The sequence below is a fragment of the Polyodon spathula genome, chromosome 44, assembly GCF_017654505.1.
Source record: "Polyodon spathula isolate WHYD16114869_AA chromosome 44, ASM1765450v1, whole genome shotgun sequence".
NCBI lineage: Eukaryota > Metazoa > Chordata > Actinopteri > Acipenseriformes > Polyodontidae > Polyodon > Polyodon spathula.
Genome location: NC_054577.1, coordinates 1858859 through 1874427, shown reverse-complemented (window position 1 = coordinate 1874427; position 15569 = coordinate 1858859). Strand labels below are relative to the sequence as shown.

At 41.1% G+C, this 15569-nt stretch overlaps 1 protein-coding gene across 1 annotated transcript; it reads left to right on the top strand.

The window, feature by feature from the left end:
- The first annotated feature begins 169 nt into the window (after positions 1–169).
- On the top strand, positions 170–13952 carry LOC121305654 (erythropoietin-like). Its single transcript, XM_041237349.1, has 5 exons — positions 170–316; positions 9809–9957; positions 10088–10198; positions 10931–11095; positions 13335–13952. The coding sequence occupies exons 1-5, from the start codon at positions 244–246 to the stop codon at positions 13479–13481; spliced, it is 645 nt and encodes a 214-aa protein (XP_041093283.1). The 5' UTR covers positions 170–243; the 3' UTR covers positions 13482–13952.
- The last annotated feature ends 1617 nt before the right edge of the window (positions 13953–15569 follow it).

Sequence of the window (15569 nt, the reverse complement as noted above, 5' to 3'; positions counted from 1 at the left end):
GGCTGCCATGCAAGACTAAGACAAACAAAGACAAACACAAGTCGGAAAACTCCAGCTGCCTCGTTGCAACGCGCGTCTTCTGGGAGAGATACATTCCTACATAGTATTCTGAAGAAAAAAAATTAAAATCTGAATTTTTTTTTTTTTTTTTTTTTGGTCCTGCAAAAAAAAAAAAAAATCTTTTCATTTTTAATAGTTGCAAAATATTATTTTATTTTTTTCTACACATGCACTGATCCACAAATGGGAAACTGCTGCTTCCATGGACGATCTAGCAAGGACGCTGTAAAAAACTATGACGAGATGAGAATATCCAGTAAGTAGCGATTGTTCTCACATGTCTATAGTTCCTATCTGTTTTATAATGCATGCGTGTGTTTTGCTTTGTTTTTATTTCTTCGATGTTATGACAGGGCACCTTCTCTAGCTCCATAGAGTGCAGACAGAAACGGGTTTAACGTTTGTAAACATTTAAAGATTCGTGCCCGAAGCGCATAGAGACTCGCTCCCTTGTCGCTGGGCTCTGTGCAAGCCTATATATATATATGCTTGGCCAAGCCATGGCACACGCATGGAACACTCGGCACCTCGTTCGTAGAATGCGAATGCGTAGCTATCGTTTTTGATCTTTGAGAAATACGCCACTTATTCCGATATAACAGTTCAACATAGTAAAGGTACTTCATAACGCACAGTGAAAGCATGGTGAAGCATTGTAAAGCACAGAGAGGTGTGGTGAAGCATAGTGAAGCAATGTAAAGCACAGAGCGGTCTGGTAAAGCATAGGGAAGCATTGTAAAGCACAGAGAGGTCTGGTAAAGCATAGGGAAGCATTGTAAAGCACAGAGAGGTGTGGTGAAGCATAGGGAAGCATTGTAAAGCACAGAGAGGTGTGGTAAAGCATAGGGAAGCATTGTAAAGCACAGAGAGGTGTGGTAAAGCATAGGGAAGCATTGTAAAGCACAGAGAGGTCTGGTAAAGCATAGGGAAGCATTGTAAAGCACAGAGAGGTCTGGTAAAGCATAGGGAAGCATTGTAAAGCACAGAGAGGTCTGGTAAAGCATAGGGAAGCATTGTAAAGCACAGAGAGGTGTGGTAAAGCATAGGGAAGCATTGTAAAGCACAGAGAGGTGTGGTAAAGCATAGGGAAGCATTGTAAAGCACAGAGAGGTCTGGTAAAGCATAGGGAAGCATTGTAAAGCACAGAGAGGTCTGGTAAAGCATAGGGAAGCATTGTAAAGCACAGAGAGGTCTGGTAAAGCATAGGGAAGCATTGTAAAGCACAGAGAGGTCTGGTAAAGCATAGGGAAGCATTGTAAAGCACAGAGAGGTCTGGTAAAGCATAGGGAAGCATTGTAAAGCACAGAGAGGTCTGGTAAAGCATAGGGAAGCATTGTAAAGCACAGAGAGGTCTGGTAAAGCACAGGGAAGCATTGTAAAGCACAGAGAGGTCTGGTAAAGCACAGGGAAGCATTGTAAAGCACAGAGAGGTCTGGTAAAGCATAGGGAAGCATTGTAAAGCACAGAGAGGTCTGGTAAAGCATAGGGAAGCATTGTAAAGCACAGAGAGGTGTGGTAAAGCATAGGGAAGCATTGTAAAGCACAGAGAGGTCTGGTAAAGCATAGGGAAGCATTGTAAAGCACAGAGAGGAGTGGTAAAGCATAGGGAAGCATTGTAAAGCACAGAGAGGTCTGGTAAAGCATAGGGAAGCATTGTAAAGCACAGAGAGGTGTGGTAAAGCATAGGGAAGCATTGTAAAGCACAGAGAGGTCTGGTAAAGCACAGGGAAGCATTGGCAAGCTATAGAAGTACGAGGCGTGTCTCTAGAACCCGATCACTACAAAGGGTTCCAGAACAGCAGCGTGTCAACAGCATCTTCAGGTCGGAACGGAACGCATTCGTCATTCAGTTAATGGCGCAGGAAGCGTTATCTTATAGTACACGTTACGTATCTATAGTTAGCTTTTTTTGCAATATATACACGTGAAGCGACGAAGAACACGGTCTGAAAATCAAGCCACGCTTCTCAACGGAGTTCCCCCGTTCTCAGAATACAATGCTGTCTCATGCTCCGGGGATGCCGCTGTCAGCGGCGTGAGTTTGCAGAAAATGCGAGCGAGCGGTGCAGACCAGGCGATCTCCAGCCCAGCGTGGCCCCCCCTTTGATTTTGGGAGCGGGCGAGATTTTCACACGGTTCCTGTGTTTTTTTTTTTTTTGGCTCGCTGGTTTTAAACGTGATCACGCCGCTGCTGTGTGAAGCGGGCAAGGGGCTTGCTTCATACACCCCGGAGGGAAGCTGCTTCGTGCTGCAGATTCTGGCAGCGGACAGGACAGTGACCTCTAGCCCAGAGTTACTCAGCACTTTGCACTGTAATGTTAGGGCAGCGCAGAGTTACAATGCAAGCTTCATATTGAAACACAGTGTAGTTTACACTCAGTGCAAATAATAACACTGCTAGAATATGAACTGGGATGCCGTGTATAATAATAACACTGCTAGAATATGAACTGGGATGCCGTGTATAATAATAACACTGCTAGAATATGAACTGGGATGCCGTGTAGAATAATAACACTGCTAGAATATGAACTGGGATGCTGTGTATAATAATAACACTGCTAGAATATGAACTGGGATGCTGTGTATAATAATAACACTGCTAGAATATGAACTGGGATGCCGTGTAGAATAATAACACTGCTAGAATATGAACTGGGATGCCGTGTATAATAATAACACTGCTAGAATATGAACTGGGATGCCGTGTATAATAATAACACTGCTAGAATATGAACTGGGATGCCGTGTATAATAATAACACTGCTAGAATATGAACTGGGATGCCGTGTATAATAATAACACTGCTAGAATATGAACTGGGATGCCTGTGTATAATAATAACACTGCTAGAATATGAACTGGGATGTTGTGTATTATAATAACACTGCTAGAATATGAACTGGGATGCCGTGTATAATAATAACACTGCTAGAATATGAACTGGGATGCCGTGTATAATAATAACACTGCTAGAATATGAACTGGGATGCTGTGTATAATAATAACACTGCTAGAATATGAACTGGGATGCCGTGTATAATAATAACACTGCTAGAATATGAACTGGGATGCTGTGTATAATAATAACACTGCTAGAATATGAACTGGGATGCCGTGTATAATAATAACACTGCTAGAATATGAACTGGGATGCCGTGTATAATAATAACACTGCTAGAATATGAACTGGGATGCCGTGTATAATAATAACACTGCTAGAATATGAACTGGGATGCTGTGTATATAATAACACTGCTAGAATATGAACTGGGATGCCGTGTATAATAATAACACTGCTAGAATATGAACTGGGATGCCGTGTATAATAATAACACTGCTAGAATATGAACTGGGATGCCGTGTATAATAATAACACTGCTAGAATATGAACTGGGATGCCGTGTATAATAATAACACTGCTAGAATATGAACTGGGATGCCGTGTATAATAATAACACTGCTAGAATATGAACTGGGATGCCGTGTATAATAATAACACTGCTAGAATATGAACTGGGATGCCGTGTATAATAATAACACTGCTAGAATATGAACTGGGATGCTGTGTATAATAATAACACTGCTAGAATATGAACTGGGATGCCGTGTAGAATAATAACACTGCTAGAATATGAACTGGGATGCCGTGTATAATAATAACACTGCTAGAATATGAACTGGGATGCCGTGTATAATAATAACACTGCTAGAATATGAACTGGGATGCTGTGTATAATAATAACACTGCTAGAATATGAACTGGGATGCCGTGTATAATAATAACACTGCTAGAATATGAACTGGGATGCCGTGTATAATAATAACACTGCTAGAATATGAACTGGGATGCCGTGTAGAATAATAACACTGCTAGAATATGAACTGGGATGCCGTGTATAATAATAACACTGCTAGAATATGAACTGGGATGCCGTGTAGAATAATAACACTGCTAGAATATGAACTGGGATGCCGTGTATAATAATAACACTGCTAGAATATGAACTGGGATGCCGTGTATAATAATAACACTGCTAGAATATGAACTGGGATGCCGTGTATAATAATAACACTGCTAGAATATGAACTGGGATGCCGTGTATAATAATAACACTGCTAGAATATGAACTGGGATGCCGTGTATAATAATAACACTGCTAGAATATGAACTGGGATGCTGTGTATAATAATAACACTGCTAGAATATGAACTGGGATGTTGTGTATAATAATAACACTGCTAGAATATGAACTGGGATGCTGTGTATAATAATAACACTGCTAGAATATGAACTGGGATGCTGTGTATAATAATAACACTGCTAGAATATGAACTGGGATGCCGTGTATAATAATAACACTGCTAGAATATGAACTGGGATGCCGTGTATAATAATAACACTGCTAGAATATGAACTGGGATGCCGTGTATAATAATAACACTGCTAGAATATGAACTGGGATGCCGTGTATAATAATAACACTGCTAGAATATGAACTGGGATGCCGTGTATAATAATAACACTGCTAGAATATGAACTGGGATGCCGTGTATAATAATAACACTGCTAGAATATGAACTGGGATGCCGTGTATAATAATAACACTGCTAGAATATGAACTGGGATGCCGTGTATAATAATAACACTGCTAGAATATGAACTGGGATGCCGTGTATAATAATAACACTGCTAGAATATGAACTGGGATGCTGTGTATAATAATAACACTGCTAGAATATGAACTGGGATGCCGTGTATAATAATAACACTGCTAGAATATGAACTGGGATGCCGTGTATAATAATAACACTGCTAGAATACAATATGAACTGGGATGCCGTGTATAATAATAACACTGCTAGAATATGAACTGGGATGCCGTGTATAATAATAACACTGCTAGAATATGAACTGGGATGCCGTGTATAATAATAACACTGCTAGAATATGAACTGGGATGCCGTGTATAATAATAACACTGCTAGAATATGAACTGGGATGCCGTGTATAATAATAACACTGCTAGAATATGAACTGGGATGCCGTGTATAATAATAACACTGCTAGAATATGAACTGGGATGCTGTGTATAATAATAACACTGCTAGAATATGAACTGGGATGCCGTGTATAATAATAACACTGCTAGAATATGAACTGGGATGCTGTGTATAATAATAACACTGCTAGAATATGAACTGGGATGCTGTGTATAATAATAACACTGCTAGAATATGAACTGGGATGCTGTGTATAATAATAACACTGCTAGAATATGAACTGGGATGCTGTGTATAATAATAACACTGCTAGAATATGAACTGGGATGCCGTGTATAATAATAACACTGCTAGAATATGAACTGGGATGCCGTGTATAATAATAACACTGCTAGAATATGAACTGGGATGCTGTGTATAATAATAACACTGCTAGAATATGAACTGGGATGCCGTGTATAATAATAACACTGCTAGAATATGAACTGGGATGCTGTGTATAATAATAACACTGCTAGAATATGAACTGGGATGCTGTGTATAATAATAACACTGCTAGAATATGAACTGGGATGCTGTGTATAATAATAACACTGCTAGAATATGAACTGGGATGCCGTGTATAATAATAACACTGCTAGAATATGAACTGGGATGCTGTGTATAATAATAACACTGCTAGAATATGAACTGGGATGCCGTGTATAATAATAACACTGCTAGAATATGAACTGGGATGCTGTGTATAATAATAACACTGCTAGAATATGAACTGGGATGCTGTGTATAATAATAACACTGCTAGAATATGAACTGGGATGCCGTGTATAATAATAACACTGCTAGAATATGAACTGGGATGCTGTGTATAATAATAACACTGCTAGAATATGAACTGGGATGCTGTGTATAATAATAACACTGCTAGAATATGAACTGGGATGCCGTGTATAATAATAACACTGCTAGAATATGAACTGGGATGTTGTGTATTATAATAACACTGCTAGAATATGAACTGGGATGCTGTGTATAATAATAACACTGCTAGAATATGAACTGGGATGCTGTGTATAATAATAACACTGCTAGAATATGAACTGGGATGCTGTGTATAATAATAACACTGCTAGAATATGAACTGGGATGCTGTGTATAATAATAACACTGCTAGAATATGAACTGGGATGCTGTGTATAATAATAACACTGCTAGAATATGAACTGGGATGTTGTGTATTATAATAACACTGCTAGAATGTGAACTGGGATGCTGTGTATAATAATAACACTGCTAGAATATGAACTGGGATGTTGTGTATTATAATAACACTGCTAGAATATGAACTGGGATGCTGTGTATAATAATAACACTGCTAGAATATGAACTGGGATGCTGTGTATAATAATAACACTGCTAGAATATGAACTGGGATGCTGTGTATAATAATAACACTGCTAGAATATGAACTGGGATGTTGTGTATAATAATAACACTGCTAGAATATGAACTGGGATGCTGTGTATAATAATAACACTGCTAGAATATGAACTGGGATGCTGTGTATAATAATAACACTGCTAGAATATGAACTGGGATGCTGTGTATAATAATAACACTGCTAGAATATGAACTGGGATGCCGTGTATAATAATAACACTGCTAGAATATGAACTGGGATGCTGTGTATAATAATAACACTGCTAGAATATGAACTGGGATGCCGTGTATAATAATAACACTGCTAGAATATGAACTGGGATGCTGTGTATAATAATAACACTGCTAGAATATGAACTGGGATGCTGTGTATAATAATAACACTGCTAGAATATGAACTGGGATGCTGTGTATAATAATAACACTGCTAGAATATGAACTGGGATGCTGTGTATAATAATAACACTGCTAGAATATGAACTGGGATGCTGTGTATAATAATAACACTGCTAGAATATGAACTGGGATGCTGTGTATAATAATAACACTGCTAGAATATGAACTGGGATGCTGTGTATAATAATAACACTGCTAGAATATGAACTGGGATGCTGTGTATAATAATAACACTGCTAGAATATGAACTGGGATGCCGTGTATAATAATAACACTGCTAGAATATGAACTGGGATGCCGTGTATAATAATAACACTGCTAGAATATGAACTGGGATGCCGTGTATAATAATAACACTGCTAGAATATGAACTGGGATGCTGTGTATAATAATAACACTGCTAGAATATGAACTGGGATGCTGTGTATAATAATAACACTGCTAGAATATGAACTGGGATGCTGTGTATTATAATAACACTGCTAGAATATGAACTGGGATGCTGTGTATAATAATAACACTGCTAGAATATGAACTGGGATGTTGTGTATTATAATAACACTGCTAGAATATGAACTGGGATGCCGTGTATAATAATAACACTGCTAGAATATGAACTGGGATGCTGTGTATAATAATAACACTGCTAGAATATGAACTGGGATGCTGTGTATAATAATAACACTGCTAGAATATGAACTGGGATGCTGTGTATAATAATAACACTGCTAGAATATGAACTGGGATGCTGTGTATAATAATAACACTGCTAGAATATGAACTGGGATGCTGTGTATAATAATAACACTGCTAGAATATGAACTGGGATGCTGTGTATAATAATAACACTGCTAGAATATGAACTGGGATGTTGTGTATTATAATAACACTGCTAGAATATGAACTGGGATGCTGTGTATAATAATAACACTGCTAGAATATGAACTGGGATGCCGTGTATAATAACACTGCTAGAAATACTGGGATGCCGTGTATAATAATAACACTGCTAGAATATGAACTGGGATGCCGTGTATAATAATAACACTGCTAGAATATGAACTGGGATGCTGTGTATAATAATAACACTGCTAGAATATGAACTGGGATGCTGTGTATAATAATAACACTGCTAGAATATGAACTGGGATGCTGTGTATAATAATAACACTGCTAGAATATGAACTGGGATGCTGTGTATAATAATAACACTGCTAGAATATGAACTGGGATGCTGTGTATATAATAACATAATAACACTGCTAGAATATGAACTGGGATGCTGTGTATAATAATAACACTGCTAGAATATGAACTGGGATGCTGTGTATAATAATAACACTGCTAGAATATGAACTGGGATGCTGTGTATAATAATAACACTGCTAGAATATGAACTGGGATGCTGTGTATAATAATAACACTGCTAGAATATGAACTGGGATGCTGTGTATAATAATAACACTGCTAGAATATGAACTGGGATGCTGTGTATAATAATAACACTGCTAGAATATGAACTGGGATGCCGTGTATAATAATAACACTGCTAGAATATGAACTGGGATGCTGTGTATAATAATAACACTGCTAGAATATGAACTGGGATGCTGTGTATAATAATAACACTGCTAGAATATGAACTGGGATGCTGTGTATAATAATAACACTGCTAGAATATGAACTGGGATGCTGTGTATAATAATAACACTGCTAGAATATGAACTGGGATGCTGTGTATAATAATAACACTGCTAGAATATGAACTGGGATGCTGTGTATAATAATAACACTGCTAGAATATGAACTGGGATGCCGTGTATAATAATAACACTGCTAGAATATGAACTGGGATGCTGTGTATAATAATAACACTGCTAGAATATGAACTGGGATGCTGTGTATAATAATAACACTGCTAGAATATGAACTGGGATGCCGTGTATAATAATAACACTGCTAGAATATGAACTGGGATGCCGTGTATAATAATAACACTGCTAGAATATGAACTGGGATGCTGTGTATAATAATAACACTGCTAGAATATGAACTGGGATGCCGTGTATAATAATAACACTGCTAGAATATGAACTGGGATGCTGTGTATAATAATAACACTGCTAGAATATGAACTGGGATGCTGTGTATAATAATAACACTGCTAGAATATGAACTGGGATGCTGTGTATAATAATAACACTGCTAGAATATGAACTGGGATGCCGTGTATAATAATAACACTGCTAGAATATGAACTGGGATGCCGTGTATAATAATAACACTGCTAGAATATGAACTGGGATGCTGTGTATAATAATAACACTGCTAGAATATGAATGGGATGCCGTGTATAATAATAACACTGGAATATGAACTGGGATGCGTGTATAATAATAACACTGCTAGAATATGAACTGGGATGCCGTGTATAATAATAACACTGCTAGAATATGAACTGGGATGCCGTGTATAATAATAACACTGCTAGAATACAATATGAACTGGGATGCTGTGTATAATAATAACACTGCTAGAATATGAACTGGGATGCCGTGTATAATAATAACACTGCTAGAATATGAACTGGGATGCCGTGTATAATAATAACACTGCTAGAATATGAACTGGGATGCCGTGTATAATAATAATAGAGAAATCTCCTTTTGCACTTCACACTTTTAGACCGTCTTGCACTTCCCAAGTGAAACCATCCCCACGCCGTCTCACTGGCTTCTTCCTCCCTGTCCACAGCCAATCAGCTGCTTCCCCTGTTGATTGACATGCTGGTTTTCAGCCAGTGACCAGGCACCGACCCAGAAGACAAACCGCCCAGAAAGCCCGAGGGGGGAAAAAAAAATACAGCTTTAAACTTGGCTCTCTCTTTCTTGTGCTTGTAACCCTGCAGGACTTTTTGCATTACTGTTTGTGATAACGGGTTACACCAAACCGGCGAAGGGGGTCCCTCTGCGCCCTGTCTGTGACCCCCGAGTGATGGACAGGTTTGTCAAGGAGGCGAGAGACGCCGAGAGCGCAGTGGTAGGTCCATCCTGTTTTGCGTATTTTTGAGTAATTTAGCGTCGAGTCATCATTTCAATCTTTTATTACTTTATTACATTACGTGTAATCATGACACTACAAAACAGCATCGCTTTCTCCACCCCCCCCCCCCCCCCCCCCCCGACAGAAAGAGAAGTTGAGTGTACTGTACAGTGAGAGAAAAGAAGCGTGTGTTTTACCGGAAGATCTCCAGCTTCCCGTTACGAATATAAACTTCATGGACTGGGATGCGGAAGACGTAAGTTTTGTCAGACCTCTCTGTGCTTTACAATGCTTCCCTATGCTTTACCAGACCTCTCTGTGCTTTACAATGCTTCCCTATGCTTTACCAGACCTCTCTGTGCTTTACAATGCTTCCCTATGCTTTACCAGACCTCTCTGTGCTTTACAATGCTTCCCTATGCTTTACCAGACCTCTCTGTGCTTTACAATGCTTCCCTGTGCTTTACCAGACCTCTCTGTGCTTTACAATGCTTCCCTATGCTTTACCAGACCTCTCTGTGCTTTACAATGCTTCCCTGTGCTTTACCAGACCTCTCTGTGCTTTACAATGCTTCCCTATGCTTTACCAGACCTCTCTGTGCTTTACAATGCTTCCCTATGCTTTACCAGACCTCTCTGTGCTTTACAATGCTTCCCTATGCTTTACCAGACCTCTCTGTGCTTTACAATGCTTCCCTATGCTTTACCAGACCTCTCTGTGCTTTACAATGCTTCCCTATGCTTTACCAGACCTCTCTGTGCTTTACAATGCTTCCCTATGCTTTACCAGACCTCTCTGTGCTTTACAATGCTTCCCTATGCTTTACCACACCTCTCTGTGCTTTACAATGCGTCCTATGCGGCAGGATCTCCAAAACACTGCATTAAAAAATAAAAAAGATTCTGGGCTTTTGAGTTAGCTCGGGGGTGGAGTGGGGGGGTTGTTTAACAGTTTAAAACAGTCTCTGCACGTCTTGTTCTTCCACAGAGCAGAGTGAAAGAGGAGGAGGTTCAAGCAGGGCTCTCTCTGTTGAGCCAGGCGATGCTGGCCGCTCACAGCCACGCCACCAGCAGAGCCACGCGGCAGCATTTAGAGACGGCCCACAGCAACCTGCGAAGTATAGCCCAGATCCTGAAGAGCCTGAACATGCAGGTGAGTCAGCGGGGTGCCTGACTGACCCTGCTTCAGGGGAAACTAGCCAAGCCCCAGACACGCAGACGCTCCAGGGTTCCAGTACCAGCGTTTATATCAGAAAGCTTGTAGTATGAACCCTTTCTGCTGGCTATGACTACAGCTCCCAGCATGCACTGGCAGCAGTGGTGTGGGATGCTGGGAGCTGTAGTTCTTTATGCTGCAGTCTTGTCTTGTCTTGTCTAGTGAAACCTGATGGTATAATGTTAACATATTGAATTACACACCAGAGCTTTGTAGCTTTCCGTAGAACGGAAAACTGACAAATGTGACATTTTGAAATCTAACATGAAATGCTACTGTACTGCTGTTATGGCTTCCGGTAGACTTTTTCTTTGCGATATATTTTGATCATAAGTTTTTCTCTGATAATCGCAATCTTTCTCTTTTCTCTCGCAATCTACATTTCCCCTTGATTTCCCCCAGTTGGAATTATGCAATACATTTCCACATAATCAAACGATTTTTAGAAAAAACTTCTAAAAGCTCCTCTTCTTGGGTTGCACGATCACTCAGTGTCAGCCCTGTGACCCTCCCTGTCACAGAAAAGCCACCCCGATCTCCTGACCACCCCCCCCCCCCCCCTGCCCCCCCGTGTTCCTGGCTTTCTGCATTGCAGGAAGAGGCACAAGGCCCATGCTTGTGAACTATGCCTTCTCTCTAGGTGCCGTCTGCAAATGTTTGCACAAAGGCAGTCCTGCTGTCCCTCACGTACTCGAGGCACCGGGGGGTCATGGGAAGGCTGCGTCTCGCACCAGGCAGGATGCTGTCATGAGCTTCTTGTTTTTATTGGTCCACAGAGTTGTAGTTAGTTTACGATAAGCTTTCCTCTCAGTGGGAAACAAGCCGGAGAGAGATATCCCTAGAAAGAGTAACCCATGAAACACGCACACACACACACACACACTAGCCAGAGATATCCTTAGAAAGATTAAGCCATGAAACACATGACACTAGCCAGAGAGAGATATCCCTAGAAAGAGTAACCCATGAAACACGCACACACACACACACACACACACACACACTAGCCAGAGATATCCTTAGAAAGATTAAGCCATGAAACACATGACACTAGCCAGAGAGAGATATCCCTAGAAAGAGTAACCCATGAAACACGCACACACACACACACACACACACTACAGAGATATCCTTAGAAAGATTAAGCCATGAAACACATGACACTAGCCAGAGAGAGATATCCCTAGAAAGAGTAACCCATGAAACACGCACACACACACACACACACACACACTAGCCAGAGATATCCTTAGAAAGATTAAGCCATGAAACACAGACACTAGCCAGAGAGATATCCCTAGAAAGAGTAACCCATGAAACACGCACACACACACACACACACACACTAGCCAGAGATATCCTTAGAAAGATTAAGCCATGAAACACATGACACTAGCCAGAGAGAGATATCCCTAGAAAGAGAGATATCCCTATGAAACAGTAACACACACACACACACACACACACTAGCCAGAGATATCCTTAGAAAGATTAAGCCATGAAACACAGACACTAGCCAGAGAGATATCCCTAGAAAGAGTAACCCATGAAACACGCACGCTAGCCAGAGAGAGACATCTTTTTCAACTCACTTTTCATATTTTAAAGGCTTCCCCCCTTCTCTTCTCTGCACGCGCTGCGTCTCAGCTGGCTGCTTTCCATTAAGCATGGGGTTAAGCTGGCTGCTTTATAAAAAGTCACAAAAAGTCAAAAAGTCCGACACCTGAGTTTTTCCCGGCCGGAAGGATGGTGGTGGGAGTTTTTCCAAGCATGCAAAGTCCACCCCTGTCCTCTGCCTCTTCAGTGCCGTTGCTCATTAACAAGCACAAACACAGACACGGCGCCCAGTGCAAACATGCAGGACAGCAGACAACTCTGCTGTCATATCAGCACAGAGATCAGAGAGATTGCGCAGGTCATGCACATCAACCGCTGTCATCGACAGCTTCGTGATATTTACCATTGGGGGTCCCCCGAGGGTCTCCCCTGGTAAAGGCACGGCCGCGTGGTGTGCAGGGGGGGAGTCACACAGTCAGGGGAGCGCAGGGGTCCCCGAGGGTCTCCCCTGGTAAAGGCACGGTCGTGTGGTTGGCAGGGGTTAGTCACACAGTCAGGGGAGCGCTGGTTCCTGGCTGGTTGATTGCTTCTTAAAACGTTTCTTTTAATCATTTTGCAGGAGGTCAGCTCTTCAGAATCTCGGCCCAGGAAAACCTTCGCCGTCCGAAGCATCGAAGAGCTCTTGCGCGTTCACACAAACTTCTTACGAGGGAAGGTCAAACTGCTGCTGAGCGCCGCAGAGGCGTGCCGGTCAGAGAGAAGCTGATGGAGGGATCTGACCGCAGTGGACAGTGCAGACATGGGGCAAGCACAGTTTCAGCTCGGAGATGAAGGAACGGGCAGCCTGCCAGTGACGTTTGGGGCTGGGGGGGGGTGAGTTCCGGCACCTCTATTTGGAGAAGGCGTTGGAAGAGAAGAGTCAGCATTGATGTGGCCCAGGCAAGCACGTAGCCCTGTCAACGACTCGGCTGTGGAAACACAGTGTGAACTTTCTGCAGATAACAACGCAGCCAGTTTAAATATTGACTGATGTTGCCTAATATCCTAAAAAGTTCATGAGAAACTGATTTCATATCTCTCTCTCTCTATATATATATATATATATATGTATATTTTAGCTCAAAGAGCCATATATATGTTGTCCTCAATTGCAGACGAGCTATCTTTACCCAGGTTAAATTATGATGTACAGTCTTTTTGTGTATCGCAGAGTGTATTTAAATACAAATATTATTCTCAGATAAAGTGCAGCGAGAGGGAAGTGTCTGTTCTGAGGCCGAGGACGGTCGCCCGGGGCCTGAGCTTGTTTCCTTCACCGTGTCAGATATGTTTCAAAAAAGCTGTCGTTGGTCTCTTCTGCTTTTAACATGGTTTAACACTGGGAACTGTGGGAAGGGGGGAACTGGCCAAACTGGGAGAAACCACCATGAGGAAATTCACCTGAGACATAATCCAAATTCCAGTGGAGGTGCGATGTTTCTACTCCAATATCACTATCCATATCACTTAAAGGGATGTCATTTCCGACTGATAGACATTTCAGAGGGCTGGATCTCATCAATATCAGGGTCTAGCGCTGTATATTATAAAGACATTTCAGAGGGCTGGATCTCATCAATATCAGGGTCTAGCGCTGTATATTATAAAGGCATTTCAGAGGGCTGGATCACATCAATATCAGGGTCTAGCGCTGTATATTATAAAGGCATTTCAGAGGGCTGGATCTCATCAATATCAGGGTCTCTCTCATATATATAAATGATCACATTTTAAAAAATATACTATGGTAAGGATGTATGCAAAATAGTGAATAATTCTAGCAAAGGATGTAACAATGATATATATATACACACACACACACACACACACACACATTAGAGAGAAATCCTAAAATACTGACTCCCTCTGTGTGTGTGTGTGTGTGTGACCCTGAGCGAGTCACTGACCCTCCTTGTGCTCCGTCCTTCAGATGTAAAACAAACGAGGTCCTATTGGAAGAGACTCTGCAGCAGCAGCAGCAGTTGTTGATGATGCAGAGTTCACCCCCCTAGTCTCTGTGAGTCGCTTTGGATACAAGCCTCAGCTGAATAACTCATTAATACTAATAACAATAGATCATATTCCATTCTCTTTCCTTTTTAATTTGACAGGAGCCTGGCAGTGCAGCCAGACCACTTCCCTGCTGCTTCTCATCCAATCAGGAAACAGTGTCTGTGACCTGCTCCATAGCCCAGGCCTCACTGACACATACTGGATAGAGGTGATGGGCATAGCCTCAGTTTGCATGTGTGTGAGATTATATGTTTTTGCTCAAAAGAGCCTGCTTCCCAAACGTTCCAGTGTTTGTTAGGTCAGCGTTTGTTATAATCTCCCATTCCTTTCTATTTAAACCCCCAAACATCATGAGAAATATACATATGGGAGAGAGAGAGACACACACACACACACATATATGACACACACACAAATATACAGTGTAGTGCGTGTATGGCGTGTTCAAAGTGGAGGTCCAATACTTTAAAATAGTCAGCCTGTTTCATGAAAACTAGAGCCATCTTGTGGTGAGAAATAATAGTGCACCGCAGCTCAAACAAGTGGAAAAGAAAAAAAAAATTCCACAATGTTATTTTTTGGGATTCAAATTTAACGTCCATTTGTTTTTTTTTTGTTTTTTATTCTAGTCAAAAAAAAAAAAAAAAAAAAAAGGCAACGTATTTACACAGTTTCTTCGCATATTGTTCACGTAATCTCTTAAAGCATTCGCAAAGCTGAGACAGACCTGGGCAGCGTGTGGGGGGGTTGTGAAAAGGTGGAACACGGTGGGATCAGACTCCCCAGTACAAAGCACCCAAAC